The sequence below is a fragment of the Alligator mississippiensis genome, chromosome 13, assembly GCF_030867095.1.
Source record: "Alligator mississippiensis isolate rAllMis1 chromosome 13, rAllMis1, whole genome shotgun sequence".
NCBI lineage: Eukaryota > Metazoa > Chordata > Crocodylia > Alligatoridae > Alligator > Alligator mississippiensis.
The window spans coordinates 12,769,654-12,791,513 of NC_081836.1; the positions used below are offsets into that span (position 1 = coordinate 12,769,654).

A 21,860-nucleotide genomic window follows, 5' to 3' on the forward strand; every position below is an offset into this window, starting at 1 on the left:
ACAGACACTGGTTTTAAGCTAATTAAACAATTGAAAACTGATCCTGGTCAAACTGCCTTCAAAAATATTCTCTCCCCTAATTGCCATCTACAGGATTTACATATAGTTAAAAAAACCCAACAGTTTATCCGTAAATTTTAAAGTTCCAGATTTCATTTGGAAAATATTTTTCCCCACCCACATCCTAAATGTATGCGTCAGGTCTGTTAACAAAAAAAAAAAAAAGTCAAATATCAACAGAATCACTGCTAGGATTAGCAGTCCACCAGTACTTTAACTCTTTTTGTGTCTCACATTTATTTAGTATGAATAAATAGCTTAGGAAATGATTTTATCATCATCAAAAAAATTGGTATAGTTACTTTTTGAGAGTACAGGAATAGAAAATAAAAGCTTGTGTCCTTGGTATAGACCATTCTGATTCAGATCATGTACAGTAAGCACTCTATGCAAAAATAGACCTTTGAAGTCAAATACAAGTGTGTTCTGCTGCTTTAAAAGTTGAGTCAAACCCACCGGACAACACTGCTGCTCAGGGAGTGTAGCAGTATTCTCCTCTGCTGGAATATCTAGAATTACACTCTTGACAAAACCAGACAAAATTCCCATCTTCATCCTGCTTTTGGTTTGTTTTACTAAAAAAAATACATGACTTTTAAATAACCCTCTTTTGCTGGGAATCAAACTTTTCCTGTGCAGTGTCCACTGATGGTGAAAAACCCATGATGCTACGGAAGTACTAAGGTAAAAAAGTCAAGCAGCACAAATATTACAGTGAAGTCAAACAGAATATAAAAAGTCACGTTTGATCCTTTCCCAGCCACAGTGCAGGGCACTGCAAAGTGTTCTCTTGCTCTGCAGTCTGAGGAACGCAGCAGGAAGTCTGCTTTTCCATCCATTACCGATTTTCCACAAATCTCCAGCACAGGGGAATCTTGTCAAAATCATGCTCGTATCAGCCGCTGATGGACAATGGAGCTAATTCACCTTCTAGCCCTCCTCCCTGCCAATTCTTTGCCATACCAGAAAACCAGGCATAAGAAAATGTGTTTTATACTGTCCATACATTTCTGGTTTTCTCCCAGAAAAATTGTACTCTATTTTCATAGTTATGACAATCCAAGTGCACAAAGTTCTCCGTTTCAGAGGCCCTGATCCAGCAAGCTACCTAACGTGCTTAACTTTCAGCTAATAGGTAACCGTACCAAAGTCAGTGGGACTACCTCCTCACTAGAGTTAAGCACTTCACTGGACTGGAGCCTAATTCTAACCCTGTGAATTCACAACTTTTAACAGTAGTTTCTGACATCCTACACCCAGAAAGGGACAATTCAGAGATGCGTTAAAAAACCAAAACCCATGAGCTTCCAGGACAATACCAATAGAAGCTCAGCTTTCATGGAGGGACTGGTAGATTGCAATATGAATTCACAGCAACTAGTTTTTCCTTTTCTAAGAGAAGGGGAATCTTTAGCAATGCTTCCTATAGGAAATAAACCCAAGTCCCCATATTTAAGATTCTTGATTTATAAAACAATAGTGCAATTTTAGCTTTGCACCACAACCACTGTAAATATATACATAGAGAGGTCAAACAGTGAAGTAGTCAATCCACTAGAAACCATATAGGGGTATCAGTGCACTCAGTCATCAATGAGCATTAAGCATAACATAACTTAGCTCCCTCCAAGGCACAGAACTGGAAAGAAACCTCAGAAATGTGTTTAGGGTTTCCTGCTCAAATAAATAACTATGTTCACACACAATCATCTTTATAGAAGAGCCCATCTACCAGTGCAGCTGACACGCCTGTTTGAGAGACCAAAGGGGAGAGACAGAAAATACTTCTGCAAAGGTTCCTCTCTAGAAGCCTGTGCCACTGACATCCAAGTCTGCTCCAGGTGAAGAAACAAAATCCTTCACACTATTAAACAAAAATGAAATTTAATTCTACAAATTTACAAGCCAAAAATTTTAAAAAATTAAAAAACAAACCAAAAAAAAAGTCCCAAGATTGTAAAGTTTTCCTTTGTGAATTTTTGTAACGATCCTTGGGCTTTTCAGAACGCTTCCAGTCCCCTGAATGGAACGCAGGAGTTATATTCCACACTCAGCAAGCGCCTTCTAACCAGTGACGACATCTGGAGGTTTCTGTGAAAAGCATCGTGCCTTTCCAATATGAAGAACAGAACTGGCACACTCGGCTATCTACTCCCAGTAGTGACATGGTTGAAGTCAAAAGCGCTCGCTCTCTCTCTCTCTCAGTATCTCTCTTTTTTTTCGTATCTCCTTGCACTAATTTTAGAACTTGAGGCTGAAGCCAGGGCCTGCTGCTGATGCTCCTTGATTTGTGGTAGTCAAGTGAAAGCCTGTGTCCTTCAGATCATCGTCACCCTGTGAAAAGTCAACATGCAATTCAGGTGTTTTGTTGTGTGCATTTGTGTAAGGATCACAGTGTAACACTACAGCAAGAACAGAGCAACCAAAATAGTCACAAGAATGAGGGAAATGCAGTGTTCCATTTAACACCCCCAAGCTGGGCTCTAGCTGAGTTTTTATTCATGGCCTTTAATCATTAGTACCCCAGGACTTTATTTCCAAAAAGACCTCAACAGGTTTCCTTATTTTGTACCCCTATACTTGAGTGCCTGTTTTTGCAAACACTACCTGCTTGGCACCAGATCAGATCAAGACTCGACACTCACCATTTGGTTTTGCACGGTCATGCACACTTAGAAGCAACCTCTGCTAGTCTGTTCATAGATAATCAAAATCATCTTGGGTACAACAGATAAATCACACTGTCTAACGCATGCTGGATTGGGGAATAGAAACAAGGAAGTGGAAATGAATAGGGAAACTGAGGAATATAATGGATAGAACTTTGCAGGGAATCTAAATGACTACAGCTTCTCCTGAGTTGGCGAACAAGGAAGCAGAAAGTCCAGCAATGTTAAGACCCTCCCCACCCAAAAGCTTTCTCCAATGATGCGTCTTTCCAGACTTCAGAGGAAACAAAGAAGCTTTCCTCTCCCTCCGACTGCCTCCCACCTGCCAGACTGGGGATTTCAGTTTTCATTTTAAGAAGAGACAGGTCTCAACATTGGAAGCGAGGTTTACTCCAAAGGGAAGAGCAAACTGAACTGTGCTTGAAGAGGGGGCTGCTCTCTCTCGGATCTTACTGTCAAGATGGTGATTCTGCTGCCTATGTGATGGCAAACAGAAGCCAGCAGACCAACATCTGCAAGGCCCTTATTCCTAAATGTACAGTAGAAACAGGGAGTGTCTAACACTCCTCCCGTACACTCTACAAGAACCTTGCACTTGCTACTAAATCTAATGATTCCTGGCCCAATTATGCTGATGCAATATAGTCTACCAGCCCTCCCAAAACTAGTAGTCGGAAACAAGAACGGAGTCTGAAAGCCTATACTAACTGATTTCGTACCGAGTCACAAAACCTACCAACTGACTATATCCAAGGCCTCCCTCTGGCGGTCGTGGGCTTGTACCACGTTTCACTCTTTGTTGTTCACTTTTTGCTGGCCATGTTGGAAACATGGCCGGTTCAATGGGGAGGGGAGTCTCTCGGAAATACTCGTGCTTCAAACCATCCTCGGCTGTGATTCTTTTTCCTGGATAGTAGGTCAAGAACCTGAAAATTGATCAAGGCAAAGGAATGTGATGGGAAAAAGCAGAAGAGGGGGAAAAAATTAGCTCAAAGGAAAAATCTAGTCACATTTCTCATTTATAAAACTCCTTTTTTTGTAACAAAGGATCATTTTAAAGTGTAAAGACTCTCTTATAAAATCAGCCAGCTAAGCCTCATTTTTCAGGAGCACTAGCATGCAGAGATATATGCCATCTCACTAATGGTGCTCCATAGCATTAAAAACAAAAAAAACCCAAAAAACAAAAAACAAAACAAACAAAAAAAATCAATCCCAGCTTTTTTGAGACCAGTTAATTGAGTTGCAAAGCATAAGACACCTAAGAATGAATAAGTCCCCAGATACAACTCCAAAAGGAGCCAAAACAGCTCAGCTGATGCAGTTTTACAATGCTACTTCACTCTCAAGAAGAGATCAGGTCTCAGGCAATGCTGTGTAATGTGAATGACCAGACAAATTGAAGCCAGTTATTTAAAATGTGTGACAGTATGAAGGACATGCATCTGCTCTAACAACTGAAACCCAGCTCTATTTGGCTTTTATCCTACAATCACGTTCTTTATAGAAACATGCTCGGAAAAGATTTGGAGAGCTTTAGAGATTCAGGCAGTCCTTGCTCAGCACTTACATGTCAGTAAGTAGGGGGTGGGTGCGGGTGCTGGAGGAGGGTGGAGGGGACCATGGGGGGCCCCCACCAGGCCCCATCCCCTGCCTGCTCCCCCAGGCTCCCCAAGTGTCCCCCAACCCCCACCCACTCTCCCAATCCCATCAATGGCTGCCCCGCCTGGCCCCAGCATCCCAGCAATTTTTTTATTTTTTTTTTTTAAAGTCCTGCACACAGCAGTTGCTGCAGCAGCCTTTGGGACTTCTGGGGGCTCATAGCAGAGCCCACCATGCAGTGTGGGGCAGCAGAGATCTCACCCCCCCCCAGCAGGAACCAGCGAGTGCCAGGCTTTTTTTTCCCCCCCAAAAGGGCCAGGACATTGGGACTGGGCAGGGCAGCCACTGACAGGGCTGAGAGAGTAGACAGGGGATGGGGCCTGTTTGATTAGGAGATTCAGCCAAATCGATTCAGGACAGCGCTTCAAAATCACCAAATCAAACCACTGTCCCCCGAATTGGCCGAATCTGAATCGAATACTAGCCACTTCGCACAGGCCTACAAGCAAGTAATGCCTAGCTGTAAATAATTCCACACAGCTTTTGCAGCACATATTTGCTTTTCACAGTTCTGCTGGTAGCTTGTACTTACTTGTTCATGAGATCAAAGCCTTGGTCAGACAGCAGTGCCCCAAACCTCTTGCGTAAGTTGTTAAAGGGATACTCTGTGAATGTCATCTTTTTTACAGCTGGCAGCTCATTATACCCGGGCCAGATTTTTTCACTGGGGGTACCTAGTTCCTGGGAATAAAAATATAGAACAACCCACCTCCATAATGCACCTTTCTTGCTCGTTCAGCATAACACAGATGCATGATGCATGCAAAATAAAAGCACAAACACATCAACCATATGCATTTGCTGAATTGCAGAAGCCAAAGAGGTTTAGTTGGGGTTTTAACAAATACTTCTCCTGCTCTTATTCCCCTTTCAGCCCCCTCTACAAAAAGCATCAGTTACTCCCGAAGCATAAAGCACATTACCTTGAACACTTTGTTAATCTGGTCAATTTCTGACTTTCCTGGAAACAGTGGTTTCTGAGTCAATAGTTCTCCAAATATACAGCCTACTGACCACATGTCTATTGCAGTGGAATACTCCTGAAAGGAAAAGGAGATATTTTACAGAGTGGTCTGTTTTCTAAAATAATCTATTCCAATAGTCAACCTCAATGAATGTTAATTAGCTAACTACTTAAAATGAAGCACATTGTGAAACTATTTCAATGCACTTTGCATGTATCAGTGTATGTTCTGTAGTAAAGGTTACTGTGGATGCTAAAAAAGAGTATGTTCATCCACACTAATACCACAGCCTGAAAATGTAGCACTCACCAAAATACCTCCCAGTTCTCATTCACCTCATAAGAACACCACTAGTGTTCACAATTAGCAAGGGGGGGAAGAAGATCTAGCTGCTACCTCTCCTACACCAGCACCATGCTTTTTGGCTCCTTTGCCCCTGCATAGTCTTGGATTAGGGTCAAACACCCAATGTCCACAACACAAGCCTTCTCAGGAATGTACCCTAGTCTCTTCCAGGTTTACAACAGGGATCGGCAAAGGACACTGCAATGGAAGTATCACGAGTACTTTGCTGGGCAATCTGAAGCCTTGAAATACAGTATTTTCTTGCATCCTACACAAAGCTCTCTCCTGCAAACCAGCACCCCTCCCTCCCAATTTTGGGTGCATGTCTTATGTAGGGAAGCTGATTTTTCTACCCAGAATAGAAGCACCCCACTTTCTCATTCTAAAACCAACTATCTAGCAATGACAGTGGCATTTATTTTTGGGCAGCTGAGGGAGTCAATTGACTTAATGGCTCATTGTTCTTCATTCCACAGATGTTAGCAATCATCTCTCCTTTTTAATGGACCTGATGTTCCAGTAACCAATTTGACTTTTTTTTTTTTGCTGTCTGCTGCCTACTCCTGGTCTCTCCTGCTATTTCACAGCCTCGCCAAACTTTTAGCTCAGTCCTTGCTCTATGCAACTCTGGAAAAATCCTCTTTCTTCATTTTGCCATCCCCAAAAGGTACATATTTTATTTTAGGGTGCATTATACATGAGAAAATATGGTATTATAGACAATTTCCAAAGCCCCACATCCAAAACCTGCAAGTTAGTTCCCTGTATGGCAGTGAAGATCACTACTAATATTTAACAGCAAGACCTTGGTGGTTCTCTCCTATTAAGATTCTGAAGGAGAAAAATTAAATCCACCCACCAACCTGCTCCCCCCGCACAGCCCTGAAAACGTTTTAGCTTCTGGAAAGCCACATGAAGAATTCTCTCCACTGAATTTGCAATGACATTATGGTTTTTCTGTCTCTACATGTAGTATGAAACATCATCCAAGCACACACTGCATCTGTTTTAAAATAAACAAAGACAAGGAAGGCAGCACTAAAAATTAGTTTCTTTAGTTCACCGAAGGACAAGATGAGGCATACATACCTTGGCTCCAAGTAATAACTCGGGTGCCCGGTACCATAGTGTCACAACTACAGGTGTGTAAGGCTTCAGAGGGGATCCATACTCTCGAGCCAATCCAAAATCCCCAACCTGGATAAAGATAAATTACACATGTGACTAATAACTCCTATAATCTACAGTGCCAGTGTGCACTCTGCAGCCATTATCCCCAAAGCTCACACGCTGAAAAATAGCTATGATAACAAAAAGCACACAAAATGAAGACCTGATTTATGATGACCTTGCAAAGCTTTGGTTGCTTGCTGTCTGAAGGGAGGGATTTTTGACTGGTAAGCCAAATATTATCTGTTCTTATATTGTGATCATTAAGTCAACTCTCCCTGAGCCAGAAATTTCCTGGGTTTTTACCCCCTGCCATGCAGACAGTGACTAAATGCAACCACGTAAGCATTAGCAAAGTTTGGGACAGTGTAAAGAGTCCATCCATACTGAATGAAACAGAAGGTTTTCTTCCATGTTACAGCTGCTCTCTGGAAGACAGGAGTGCAACATACTATCCAAATATCACTGACATTAATGCAGCAAAAGACCAAAGTACACAGAGCCTTTTCAGGGGAAAAAAGCTATAAAATTCACTCTATATATTCTTACTTTTAAAATGCCTGAATGACTGAGCAGTAGATTGGAGGTTTTCAAGTCTCGATGAAGTATCCAGTTATCATGAAGATGCTTCACTCCACGCAATAACTGAATCATCAAGGTTTTCACTTCACCTGGAAGGACAAAACAGGGAGCCCAGTGGCAAAAGATGGGATCCACTACTAACATTCTTTTTATTAAAAAAAAAAAGCTGCATATAAAACACACAGGTAACTGTAGTTTGTATTTAACTAATAAAGAAAGAACCACTAGGGTTTAGTGAACACAACCCAAGCCTTTTATTAGAATGGGCCACATTCTGACTCCAATGAAATCACGCAGAACAAGACACCAGATTTGGTTCTGGTGTTTTAACACAAGGCTATGAAATACATTTAGCCAAAATTTTTAGCAAAAGCCATGCAGAAGCAGCATTTCTCATAATGCACGGATGATTGCCATATAAATCTGATTATACCAATGCATGACTAAGAAATAGCTTGTCACATGAACAGAACTGTTTTGCAAACCCATCTGAGGAAGCTCACACAGCATCACATTCCGACAGGAAGAAGGTGGTGCTGTCCAGGCACAACCTGTTAAATCTCCTAATTTTTCATTTATTCAGGGAATCATCTTATTATATCAAATCAAAAGAACAATGTCCTGGAATGCCTACTGCCTGGCTCTCCACAAGACGACTAATTTTGAAAGTGTAAAGAAGAATATCAGTCAGCTGAACTTCCAATGAGTCAATCAAGGCGATCTAACCACCACAGAGTAAGTTGAAGGTAGCCGGGAGCTAGGGTCAGAGCCCCACACACTGGGGCAGAAGCCACCTAGCTGAAGCTTCAACCCCGGTCGGAATGGCACAGCCGAGGCAGAAGCAAGAGCAGGAGCTGCAGCTGGAGGCGAGGGGAGCAGAACAGCCCTGCTGGCCCAGGTCCCAGCCAGCGCATGCAGCTTCTAGTGGGGCTGTTCCTGGTACAGCTGTAGCCAGCTGGGTGCTGCTCTGTAACCCTTGCCTCCAGCAGCAGCTCCTCCTCCTGCTCCTGTCCCTGCTGCACCACTTCAGGCAGTCTGGAGGGAAGGGAGGAAGCTTCAGCTGGGTGGCTCCCATTGGAAATGAAGGAAGCAGAGCAGCATTGGGAACAGCCGCACCAGAAGATGTGCACGCTGATCTGGGCCTGGGCTGTCAGGTACAAGCGGGAGCATGGCATGGGCTGCCCTGGAGGGAGCAAGTGGGGCTCAGCCCCATGTGGAGCACTGTGGGGGCAGCTGTGGGCCAGATCCAGTCAGTCAGTTAGTGGGCTGTATTTTCCCCACCCCTGCATTATATTCTTAGATTTTACAGCAGTGATAATTGATATAAAAATCTAAATGGAGAGGTTCAATAAATACAAAAATGAAAGTCCTTCTTGTGAAGAAGGCCCAGAAAGATCAAGCTCAAATGGTACCTGGTACACACGAGGCTATTAGGATGCCACTACAGATATTAGCTACTGATGCACTAAAGCATTAGGCTCAGAGACATTACTATTAATGCACTAGCAAGTCACAGGAGGCTAGGAAATCCATTACCTGGTAAAAATGGCTGTTTCATGGTTTCCATCAGACTCTTGAGGTCATGCTCTACATAGTTCATTACAATATAGATTTTATCCATATTGCTGCCCACAACAATTTCCTAAAAACCAAAACAAAAAGAATCAGAAGTTTAGGAAGCAAAGTAATGGCTTTTGGCAATGCATTAACAAGTAAATAAAAGGCATATTTAAAGAAAAATATCACATAAGATTTATGATACAAGCACTCAAGACAATTCCTTACAGAGTAAAAAGTCCTTAGATGGAAAAAAAGAAACAAAAACCCCAAAACTCTGGTAAAGCATAGCTGTCTGGTTTTGCAAATGTTACCAGCAGCATATAGAAAAAAAAAAAAATCATTACTAAGCAAAGATTGCATTTCAACTGAATCATTATAGGGCACCTTAAGCATCAAAGAATAATACTTCAAGAATAAAAATAATGCTAAAATAAAGGTTTTAGAGGCCTTACTCTGACAGTGACAATATTTGGATGCTGCGCTTTCAGAATGGTGTTGATTTCTCTTAGCGAAGTAATGGGAAAGCCTTCTTTTTCCTTTTCCATTTTCAGCCGCTTCAGAGCCACAATTTCATCTACAAGGAAAAACAGAATTAGCTTAACAAGTATTTTATTATCCATTTCGTTTCGATTCTACAATTAAGACAGGACTCTCCACTGTAGTCACAGTTTTCAATTATATCAATGTAAGCCATTACACATGTTTTAAATATTATGCAGTTGGGATTAGACTGACATGAACATAGTAAAACGATTTGTTAAATTCACAGACAAGAATAAAATCCAAAGAAATTTCTCTCTCACATTAAATTCTAAGACTGTTGATTAATGCTTTTAAAATACTGCAATAAATCCCAATGGGAAGATTAAACAAAAAATGGTATTGTGCTTTGTGACTTGCCTCAAGAAACAAAATACTGACCAATATCTTTGCTAGAAGATAGCCTGGCTGAAGGGAAAAATGCAATGAGTTTAATTCACTGCTATGCAAAGTCCTGTCACAAGGCTTATATGCTGCTTAAAGCTTCAAAATTGGAATATTTGTACTGTAATATTCATAGTGCTTTGGGGGCCCATTATAGAAGCATAATAAAAAGACAGCCCCTCTGCCAGAGAATGCAGCATGTAAATATAGGGCTTAAGTGAGCAATGGACCTTGTACTGGCTTGTGCAAATCAATTAATTGTGTACAAAGGCAAAAGTCATTTAAAATGTGAACCATTAGACCTTATAATGCTCCTGTTTACTATACATCAATTACAGCTATTCAAGGTCCCCTGAGTCCACTGTGGCATGGCTGTATCAAAACCAGGCACAGATGAGAGAACAGCCAGTCTATTGCAGCTCTTGCTGTTCCAGAGCACAGCATTAATTAGGCTAGAGGGAAAGTGGTCCCAGTAGCGTAATAGCACAAAGAATGACTGTAAGGAGACCATGGCTCCACCTTGGGCCTTCCATACCCTACAGCATTGCAAATGCTTAAAAAAAAGGCAAGGTTCCTACAAGGTTGGTACTACCCCAAAACTGGAGATGGAGGAGCTGAGAATTTCAATGACAAAGCTGGGAATAACCAGAATTCTTGTCCCCCAGTTGCCTACTCTAAATATCGCAGCACGCTTGCTCTGACACAACCGCCCTTGTTCTGCCTAGTGCAACAGAGCTCAGAGAACGAGAAGCCGTTTTCACCATCTGTCAGTTGGGTTTGAAATGCTGAATATTTTTTTAATTCATAAAGCTGCATTTCCTGCTGGAAACAGCCTGCTTGCAGGAAAGCGATGCATCATTTTTGACAGCAGCAATGAGGAGAATCAATATCAGAGGTGATAAACATTCAGCATCCAGCTGTTTATAGACTGCAGGGGAGAAGTGATCCAGCTGATTCATCACATACTCTGTCAAAACATTTGACTAAGTCCTGCTTCCACTCGATAAGCCACTTCAAACTAGGAGGATGCAAATTACTTCCCATTTGACTCCTTCACTACTGGTAACAAATAATCACTTATCTCCAAAATAGATGCCACCAGAAGTTAAAATACCTGATTTACTTTTTTTTTTTTTTTTATAGCTATAAATGGTTTGTAAGTTTTCAAATACACAACAGCTGCTGTGGGAAGCATTTTTCAGCATGCGGGTTTTTGAACCACTGGGAAAACAAAGTCCAGTTTTGTTTGCACAGGAATGACAGGTGAACTGCAAAGCAAACAGTAAGTGAACTAAACATCTATTTTTCTACAGAACCTGTCCACAGCTTATATTAAAGACTAAATCATCCTCCAAATTTGCAGTGACACCTCCTGGTAGGTCTACAACTAATCAATTGCAGGATCCCCCAGCTATCTTCACTTGATTTTAATTTCTAGCTGAGAGAAACTAGACTCTCTTGCTAATGTCTACATACATGACTAAACCCAACACAAGACACTGCCTTTAAGCAAGTATCTTGGAAAATACACACCATGCTGAGGGGCAAATGGATTGTTCATGAAACACAGCAACAATAAATAACAGTATTTTAGACGTATTTTCTGTTCCTATAAACGAGGATTTTGGAAAGCGATTCACCTGTAGTGCATAGCTCTCAACTGGTAAACATTGTCAAAGCATTTGATTATCATGGAGCATTTACTTATACCCTTCTCCCTGATCCTCAAATCAGTGAGCTTGATACAGCAGGGAAAAGTTGACATTGTGGCACAAAAACACTCAGGGCTGAGCACCAGGAAATCTGAGTCATGTTGCCAGCTCTGCCAGACTTCCATTACATTCCTTATCAAATTATAGGAGGCTTCATTCTCTCAGGTCTGTACAGCAATGGAGTGGAAGATGCTACAGAAATGCAAAGCATTGCTGCGGTAAATCTAAACTTTAACCTTAATCTTATACATGCATGAAGTAAGAGAATTATTCGTCATAGGAAACTAGTGAACAGTTCCCTCTTTGGAACTTTGTGATAAAGGAATTATCAGATCTCAGGATAACTAACTGGTCAACGTCACTAAAATCGAAAGCCCTGAATGTGATATCCCAATTTTAGATTCCCTATGGTTTAAAAACTTCCAACCATGGGCAACTGTTCTGCGTACATCACCCACTCCACAAACACCACTAGATCACATTATCTATATCATTGCCAACGTTAAAATGTCCATTGTACTGCTGTAATTTCACACTAATGCACAAAATTAACATTCTTTTAAGATGTTTTCCAGAAAGATTTCAGCCCCTCAGTACCTGGTAGAAAAAAAAAAAAGCCAACAGGACTGTTTTGGGTGCAAAAAAAATTATAGAATAATTTGTAGTTTTAAGCAAAGCCATCTGTTTTTCAAATTATAGGTCCCCAAAACATACCTAGCCCCATAATCAAGAAGAGCTGTAGCCTCAGACAGGTAAGGACTTAAACTCTGCTTATAGTAGATAACACTTTACCCCTTTAATGCTTATACTAAGTGTTGTGAAAACACTAACTAGCTTGCACTTTCTGAAACACCATTTTATTACTGTTATAAACTGGCACAGCTGCACTTATACCAACCAGTTTTTTTGTCTTTTGCTCTGTACACCACACCATATGTTCCCTCTTCAATCCTGTTCAAACACTGAAATTCCTCCACACTACGACATCCCTGGGAAAACAGACAGATTAACAGCAATTTACTACTCTAAGATTGGCTTTTTTTTTTTTTTCAGACACAGAACACGGTACAGTGCACATCATGGTTACAGTTATCCTAGAAAAATCTAAAATACAGTTATATCCAGAAAAACTATATTGTATTCCAAAGCACATTTGCTCAATAACCCAAGACATGTCTATTCAGGAACAAAGCTACAGGGGAATAGGTTACCTACTTCGCCTCAATTATTCTTGAGCCTCATTCATTTCTATAGATGAAAAGAAGTTTTCCATCTTAGTAGCAGAGGAACTGGCTCAGCACCTTAAGTCAATAACTCTCCTGTACACCACTAAGCAGAATACATATCCCCTGAACATAAGCCACCAACAGCTAAGAGGTAGGATTACACAGGTCATGACTGTCTAGTTGCTGCCTCAGGTTAATACGACAATGGCAGACTCTACATAAACTGAACGCTTTGCTTTCTTGCGTAGGTATGTAAGCACAACTCACTGTATTCCTTTTTTAATTAAAATGTGTATATATAATATGCATGAACAAGTACACATTTTAAAATTCTTAAAGTGACTATTTGATTGATGGAATACACCTCAGACACTGAAGGTGTCACATAACCACAATATACTTCTGGCTTTACCTTGGTGTGGTTTATGCTTATAGCGTAAGCGACTGAGAGGGTATGAAGTCATATTTTACATCCCAGATACTAGCAGCACTTGTTTGCCATCAGTGACACTGGCCAATTTAATCCCATCAGCCCAAGACATTCAGGAACAGCTGCAAATTGACCCTCTACCTGGAGTGCAGGAAGGTACTTGGGCAACTCCTGCTTTAGCTCAATGGGAGATGAGGCTGGAGAATCTGGGACATAATCTCCCTCTGTCATGGCATTGGAATGTGGAGTGCCCTCTCCAACTTCCTCCTCTTCTCCTTCGCTCCCTGCTGAATCTCGGTCAAACCTCGACTCTGTAACTTTAAAAGTTAGAATCAGTTGTGGAAACCAACAGCTGCTGACATGGCAATTTGTAGCAATGGCAAAACTCCACTGTCAACCCTGTGTACACACATTCAAAGAATCTGGAAGAATTCTCTCAAGTTTTTCTCCTGGTAGTAACACTTAACCAGAGCAGTGTGTACAGACATTCAAATGCTGATGTCCCAAGGAGTAGAGAGGTTGCAGTGATGACTCTGTGCAGCCAGGGCTGGACACATCTTGGTGTGCTCCGTAGGCTCCCTTAGTCTGCCTGAAGGCAGATGGCAGCAGCGCACAGGGCAGCCCGACTGGCTGACCCAGACTGCGTTTTCCTGTAGCACAATGTGAGGCTTGTGAAGGGGACATGTTCTGCTCCCTGATGAAGCCGCAGAGTCCAGCAAGCAACACGCGATCGCTGTTTTCCCTACTGCTAGCTGTCAAGCTGCTGCCTTCAGGGGAGGCTAGGGGGCGGAATATCCTTAAGGACTATGTTCTCTTCTGAGAGAAGCTGCCCAGCATGAACAGACATTCACTCTTCCAAGACCAACTCTCCTGAGAGTGATTTAACCTTGGCTGTTCCCAGGCTCTCTCGTGGAGTGGCTGTTTTTACTCTGGGAGAAAAAGCCTGAATATTTGTACACTTGTGATTTCTCCTGTAAGAGAAGCCACTCTCCCTAGAGAAACTGAATGTCTATATGAGGTCTATATTATTTTTAAAATAATTAAAAGCCAGAGTCTTTTAATGCACACTATACTATTTCATGTAAGCTTTGAACCAGGCCTCCAAAATGATTATGTCCTTCCCCACAGAATTTACACACACACACACACACACACACACACACACACACACACACACACACACACACTCTCTCTCTCTCTCTCTCTCTCTCTCTCCCCCTTATTCATACCAGGCTGGCTAGAACATCAAGCCATTTTGTGTTCCAAGTAGTGCATTAAAATTAATTGATCATGAAACAGAAGAGAAAGAAAATAATTGCTGCAGCCAAAATCCAGGTTTGCATCGTACCAACTGGAATGTGGTTTCCATTTTCCCTTTCTTCCTCTTCGCTCATTTCTTCTTCGCTCACCTCTTCTGCAAAACAGAAAAAGCACAATGAAATAAGCATCGTTTTGGCTTAGAGGTGCTGAATCTTGCAAGCTGGCAAGGCCGCTTCTAACAAGTTTTAGATCCTGTTCCATATGATCTGTTAATAATCCACCACCTTTATTTCATTTGGAAAACAGCATCTTTACACAGAAGCACCATACTGAAGAGGCTTAAACTCAAGATGAGAAAGGGAAGACATATCCTCAGCTGCTATTTCTGTTCTTATACATCAATTTTACATTATGCATTTATAACATGATTTTAAAATAATATTAGGATCGTTCTTAACTTGATGGTTGGGAAAAGCGTGGGGCACAGATTTTATGCACAATATTCATGCCCTGAAATTGAGACATTTTGGAAACAAACACACGAGAAAATGAAAATATGATGGAATGCTTTACAGGTTTATTTACAGGGAAAAAAAACAATGCCTTAACACACAGAATTTATAGCTCTGTTATTAGCTGCAGTCAGATACGTTATACCACTAAAAGGAAGAAAGGTCCTCCAGTGATATCATTTAAGCTTAACAAAATTTGGATATTACTGGTGGCAAGAACCAAATTAATCGAATTTGGAAACTTCTTAAAAACTTTGGTGGTTACCTGTCATTGTTCTCAAAGAAAAATATCCAGCAGTCAGGCCCAGGCTGTTGTGATCAATTTTTGTTTACTAATTAATGACAAACAGAGCAATTATTAACCTTTTTGTGATTTATGTTCTTAGCATTAGCTCCAATTGCTATATTGATTTAAAAATTAAAACCTAACAAAATTTAAAATCAGAAAAACTAGAGCTGGTGAAAGTGTCTGGAGTCCATTTCCCAACTAATGCAGAATTTTCCCTTATAATTATTTTCTACTTCCCCAATTTTAAGCTAGCATTTGAAAAATGAGGCTTCAACCAAAACCTCTCCCCAAAACGATCCATTGAGGATTGTTAGGTTTAGGACTTGGATCGCCCCCATGCAGAAGGACTAGCACATTGCTTTGCACAGAATATCCAACCCCCGCAGCTGTTCTGATCTTTTAGTTATCACTGTACTATACACCAAGAGAAGAGGAATGTAGTCCAAGTAAAGCAACATACAGCCATAAGCACAAAGGGCCTGGATCAGGATTTCTGAGGGGATCTGCTACTCACTTACCAGCTGACTGTTCAGACACTTCCTCAGAATTGCTTCCAGTCTCCTCCTCCTCCTCTTCCTCTTCTCCTTCCTCTTCTGATTCTTCACTAGTGGACTCCTCTTCCTCCTCTTCCGAATCAGATGCAGATTCTTTCAGGGGACAAGTAGAGGACATGTAAGTAACAAGATGCGCTCTCAAATGTTCATCTTATACACACGATTATGGTCTAGAATGAATTCTGCCCATTTCCATGCAAATAGCACCTGATGAAGACTCTGCTGAGCTTGTTTTTCTCTCGCTCTCACTGATGTCTTGCAGATCTGACAGGAGGTCTCTTTCTTCTGGTTTCTCCTCTTTTACTGTGAAAGACACAGAGTCATTACTGGAGCATAGGATTTTTTTGCTTCTCCTCTTCCCTCACTCCTTCCATCCATCACAGTCAGAAGATTACAACACCAAGTTCATTTTCATGGTGTGTAACTTAACGAATTGCAGTGATTCTGGATCAACCTACAAAAGGCTTGGAATGTAGTGTCATTTTTAAAGAAGTGAGCTAAAACATTCATAAGCCCCATTCAACAAATTGAGGGAAAGGCAAGTTGCTAGTGAAGCCTAAGAATAAAGAACTATTTACATGCAATCTTGCAGAGACATCTTCCTAATAGCAGTATCCATCATGGGTCATCTCATTAGAGATGAGACTATTTCTGACTATTCATATATTATAGAATTGCCTGGTCACACCCAAAGTTTGCAGGGACTTTCATCAGTCTCCTGCTGGAGTTTCAGCTGGTTCAGCTATGCAAATTCATTTGGACCATGAATATTCACTGTTAAAGAAATTGATTTAATTGCTGTACATAAGCCATAAATATTTTTAAAGCTAAAAAGTGAACTACTTTCCCCATTACTGAGCCTCTCTCGTTACAGTACAAGGCCAAAGAGTCAAGTAGAACCACTACCTGGCTTCCTGCCATCTCCTTGCTCAAGCTTGTCTCTCTGCTGTCGTAGTGGGCTGCGACTCCAAGGTCTCATTTTTATTTTATCTCCATATTCTTCCCTCACTGTTCTATGGTGGGCAGAAACTATTAGAAACAACACAACAAAAATCAAAGACATTACATTTCTGTTGCTAATCCCAAACCTTGTCCTCTATCAGGACAGCCTGCTCTGCATACCAATTTTCTCCCCTGGAAAAAAAACAAACAAATAAAAAAATATCTACCAGTGCCCCTAAAAAGAAGAGACTGTGTTGCTACCTTGAGAAGCAGTGATGTCTAGCTGTGCCATTCAGAAATGAAATGTGGCAACAAAAGGGCAGAACATATTCTGAGCTGTGTACAGAGGCCCCCCACCTGTCTCTGACGCTTTAAGACAAACATCTGCAATAGCACATACGTTTCCAGGCACTCGTTACCAGAATGAAGCACACAAAGTGGACAACATGCAGAAACTCCTTCCCCGCAAACAAAAGTGCAGAAAGAAGCAATTTGCACAAACACCAAATACATTACAATTTGAGAAGTCATAGGGGAAAATGAATGACTCAGTGAGTGAGCCGTGTAAACATCCAGGATGAAGGGAATTATAGCACCTTCAAAGGTAGAATGCGGCAAAGCTAAGTGGGGCTACATTTGTAAACACAGACTAACAGTCTGAACAGTAAAAGGACAGGCAAAGGACAGGACATTCACTGAAAACTGATCAAGGACCTGATTCATAACTAATAGCTCTGAGAGCCGTGGTAGTGAAGAGGTCATGCAAGCCTGAAAGCACTGCTCTCTCTCACGTAGGATTTTGTGGCCTTGTTCGTGACGGATGCAGGAGCCATATTTTTAGAACCCCCTGGCAAGAGCATCTAACAGATGCTTATTCTCTCCAGCTGCCACAGCTGTTCCATTAGACAGCAAGCCACTAGACTGTTTACACTGAAGCAGGTACCTTCTCTTCTGGCTTCCCGGTCCTTGCGCCTTTCTTCTGCTCGCCTTTCCCGCTCTTTTTGCTCCCTCTGCTCTTTTTGCTGCTCTCTGATTTTCCTTTCCCGTTCCCGCTCAAGTTGCTCCAGACGATCCCTAGAAACATTACTTAGCCTTTATTGTTATCAATCATTATAAACCAAAACTTCCAGGTTTTGCTTTTCTGATTCTGAACTCCTTGCTCCTGTTGCAGTAATGGACTGTTAAGAGCTAATTTGATTTCAGAACCACCTAGCAACAAAATTGTCGACACCACTGTGTACTTGCCAATAGCATAAACAGCCCTTTACAAAGATAGAGGGTAACTGTTAAAAACAGATTTGTTCTCTTCTGCCTCCACTTTGCCTAACCAGACAGATTGAGAGGACCATCTGCATGAAGCTTTTCATGCCATAGAAGTTAAAAATAACATTAAACATTTCAACTTGTTGAGCTTCCTTAACAATTCCCTCCACAGTCCCCCATCCATTCTGTATTATGGACAAGCAGCTAGGCACAGCCTTGCATTAGAAATTATCAGCTGCAACAAAGTCAGTTATAAATGTAGTTAAATGCAGTTAAGAACACAGAAAAGCAACGACTGAGGCTACAGATAGATGCCACATTTGGAACCATCTTCTCCCAGGACAAAGTGTGATTATTCAGACATCCATGTTCACTGTCCCAGGACAAACCCTAAAAAGGTTTACAGGATAAGAAGCACTAACAGTTTGCCCCAAAGTACATCTAAACAGTTGTCCCAGGACTGCATTATTGAATCAATGGCAGCTAAGCGGTAGTGCATTCAGCTGCTCACTAAACTCCGATTGAAAAGGTAAATGTATATAAATGCAAATCCTGGGATTTCCTGTTCTGAGATGAACACAGGCACAATTTGTCTTAGGACAAATACGTCGTCTGTTTCTAGCCTCACTAGATGGACTAGATTTTGTTTTGAATGGGGAAGGTAATTAAGGGCTCTGGGTTTTACCTCTCTCTTCTGGAATGCTCCCTAGCCAATTCTCTCCTTTTCTGCCTTTCCCACTCCCGGCGAGCCTTATCCTGCTCTTCTCGATGTCTCTTCCTACGTTCATGTTCACGGTCCTTTTCTTTCATTCTGGCATGCTTCCCTAGTGAAGATAATTAGCAGTATTAGGTAGTTATTGCACAAAATATATTCCACATGCCTATTCTTAAAAGGCAAAGAAATAAGAGCAGAGACAGGAAAAATGTGTCAACGTGCGTTGTGTCCCTGTCTTGCTATGTGTTGGTAAAATCCTGACCTGAATTTGTATCATAAGCATAATTAAAACTTATGAAAACCAGCCAGTATATTAACATTAACAATAAGTGTTTTCCGATGATGGAAAAAGCAAAATTATTGTATGTTAACAATCAGCAAAAGCATGCCGAGGTCTCTATAGAAAGGTATGATGACCACATGCTCAATTCTGTGCTGACTAGAGTCAGTGGAAATTTCAACACAGACTTCAGAGACAGAACTGGACTCTAAACCTCTGTTCTAGAACAGTTTCTCAGAAACACAAACAAACCCCTTAAGTGAATTAAAACACAACCCCAGTAGAAAAGGAATCTGATCTATATAAAGTTATTGGGAAAAAATTATCAACCAATAATTATACACATTTTTTGCCCCGAGTTGTATATCTTCAGGCACTTTCTACTAAGAGCCCAGATCTGTTCGACTCAGAAAGCTACAATAACAGAAGTTAAACAGCAATGACAATTCCACCTTCTGCTGAATGGCTCCGATGTCTCCGTTTCTCTTTCCTCTTCTCATCCTTCCTGTGATGGGTTTTTTCCTTCCGTGACATTTGCTGTGGTGGTTTTATCGCTAAGGAATCATCCTCCTCTCCTCTAAAGTATAAAGAAGAATAAAACACAAGAAAGTGACTTCTACGTATGAATTTTGTCTCCCTTGTGAGAAGGAACATATTTTCCATTTTACCTAGCTCACAACGTTAATGTATCATCTGAACACTTGGAGCACGCTGCAACAATTCACAAAGCCTTACCATCTCTTGTAAGGTATGGCATTTTCAGAGCTTAAGTGAACAGAAAGTGAGCCAACCTCAGTCACTCCAAGTCCATCTCGTTAACCCAACAGGTGCAGTGTATTTGACTTTCTTGCTTGCAAGGCAACGTTTGCACCCTGAAACATCACCTCCCTGTACTCTTACCGATCTTCCATTGAATCTTCTCTCCTGTAGGGTGAATTCCTGATTGTTATCTCCATGCGGTGCTCTCTCAGCTCCCCCTCTTCCAGGGAGTCCCGCTTTGAATCCCGGTCATCAGACTATGGGAGGGGGAGAAGAGCAAGGGAAGGGTAAACACAAACTGCAGTCAGTTTCTCACAGCTATCTTTATTTTTTCTTTTTAAATCATTTGCTTAACTTCTCCTGTTCATCTCCCTCTGCCCTTATTCTACCACAACTCAAACTCCTAATGAATTATGTTGATTTCTTAGACAGACCTTTCCACAGCTCTGAAGCAGGGATAAAGATCTGGGGCTGTTCCCCATTACATTTTAACAAAGCACAGCATTATGTTAACGTGCAAGAGACCGAGCTAGACAGGGAAGCTCACAGGAACGTCACCAACCGGGCTAAGAAGAAACTTTGTTCTATGAGAAAGACGAGGGGAAAGATTAAACCTCACTGTAATTGGAACAACGTTATGAAAACGGATTACATTTTTCATGCGTTTTATCTCTGCCTTCTCTTCTTGCTCCTTCCTTCGTTTCTTTTCCTGAAGAATTTCATCTAAAGTTTTCACTTTCCAAGAATCCTTTTCATCACCCATTTGAGTCAGGAAACCTGAAACAAAACACCCCGTTAGTGGAGTCGGACGGTCAGACCTCCTCGAAACGCACACGGGACTGCAGATTGCAACGCAATTCAGGCGAGCTCTAACTCAACCTCCGAAACGCAATTAAAAGTAACGACGTGCGACGGGCACCCGCCAACAGAAACGGGAAATCCACCGAGACCGATTCCAGCTGAACTCAAACAAACCCGGTTTCAGCCACGGACGCCAAGTCAGTGCCGGTTTAAAAGACAAGGGCAGCAATGCTGGCGCGCCTCCGCAACCGAAGCCTCCCGGAGGATGCGAGAGCACCCGCAGGTGCTAAGTGTAAGCCGGGGGGCGTCTCCATTGCTCGGGGTCAGTCCCCAGCACGGCTCCCATGCACCTCCCGCCCGGCGCCGGCTGGAGCAGGGAGTGGGGCCCACGGCAGGGGTGGGGGGGGCAAGGCTCAGCTAACAGCCCCTTCACCCCGCCGCGGGGCCGAGCGTCGCGCCCTTGGGCGGACACAGGCGCAGCGCAACACGTGTCGGCGCCCGGTCCCGAAGCCGAGACCCACGGAGCGGTCAGACCACAAGCGGAGCCGGCGGGGCTCCCCCGCACGCGGGCTCCGCGGCCACCATACCGTCCCGCCCCGCCCGCTCACCGCTCCCGGCGCCGCCGCCCGCCGCTTCCGCCCGCAACCGAAGACTGAGCAGCGACCGCGCGCGGCAAACGCGTCACTTCCGCCCCGCGGTGCGCCTCGATGACGCACTACGCTGACCCTGCCCCCGCACTGTGTCCCGAGAGCTTCAGCCCGCAGGGGGAGGAGCCTTGCGGGCGCGGGCGCCGGCCCCGCCCCCGGCTCCTCCAACACGCAGGGGTATCCCCGGGGATCCCGGGTTTCGCTGATAAACGACAATTCCCCAATTTTCGGTTAAAAAAGTAATTAAAATGAAACACCCGTAATAACATAGATCTAGCGATCTACGGATAAATATAGAGAGATAGATATATAGGGATAGATAGATCTATCCCTATATATATATGTGTGTGTGTATACACACATATATGTGTGTATACACACACATATATATATATATATGTGTGTATACACACACACACACATATATATATATATGTGTGTGTGTTTATATATATATATATACACACACACACACACACACACACATGTTTCATTTTGATCACAGAAAAATGTAGAGTTGGGGTTACATTTTT

General features: G+C 42.2%; 1 protein-coding gene across 5 annotated transcripts; it reads right to left on the reverse strand.

The window, feature by feature from the left end:
* Positions 1-1,927: 1,927 nt before the first annotated feature.
* On the reverse strand, positions 1,928-21,368 carry LOC102571396 (cyclin-dependent kinase 11B). Of its 5 annotated transcripts, none has more exons than XM_019493942.2 (20): positions 21,289-21,367; positions 20,532-20,656; positions 20,021-20,136; positions 19,573-19,697; positions 18,811-18,949; positions 17,806-17,936; positions 16,827-16,949; positions 16,128-16,223; positions 15,885-16,013; positions 14,654-14,719; positions 13,447-13,616; positions 12,548-12,638; positions 9,466-9,587; positions 8,990-9,095; positions 7,421-7,542; positions 6,791-6,898; positions 5,315-5,431; positions 4,924-5,072; positions 3,466-3,655; positions 1,928-2,394 (listed from the first exon to the last, which is right to left on the reverse strand). In XM_019493942.2, the coding sequence occupies exons 2-20, from the start codon at positions 20,640-20,642 to the stop codon at positions 2,302-2,304; spliced, it is 2,304 nt and encodes a 767-aa protein (XP_019349487.1). In that variant the 5' UTR covers positions 20,643-20,656; positions 21,289-21,367; the 3' UTR covers positions 1,928-2,301. The 5 variants fall into 5 exon arrangements, with proteins under 5 accessions (XP_019349487.1, XP_006259347.1, XP_006259348.1 ...); XM_006259285.4 differs by having other exon boundaries at positions 13,447-13,622; XM_006259286.4 differs by lacking the exon at positions 21,289-21,367 and adding an exon at positions 20,855-21,259 and having other exon boundaries at positions 13,447-13,622.
* Positions 21,369-21,860: the final 492 nt, after the last annotated feature.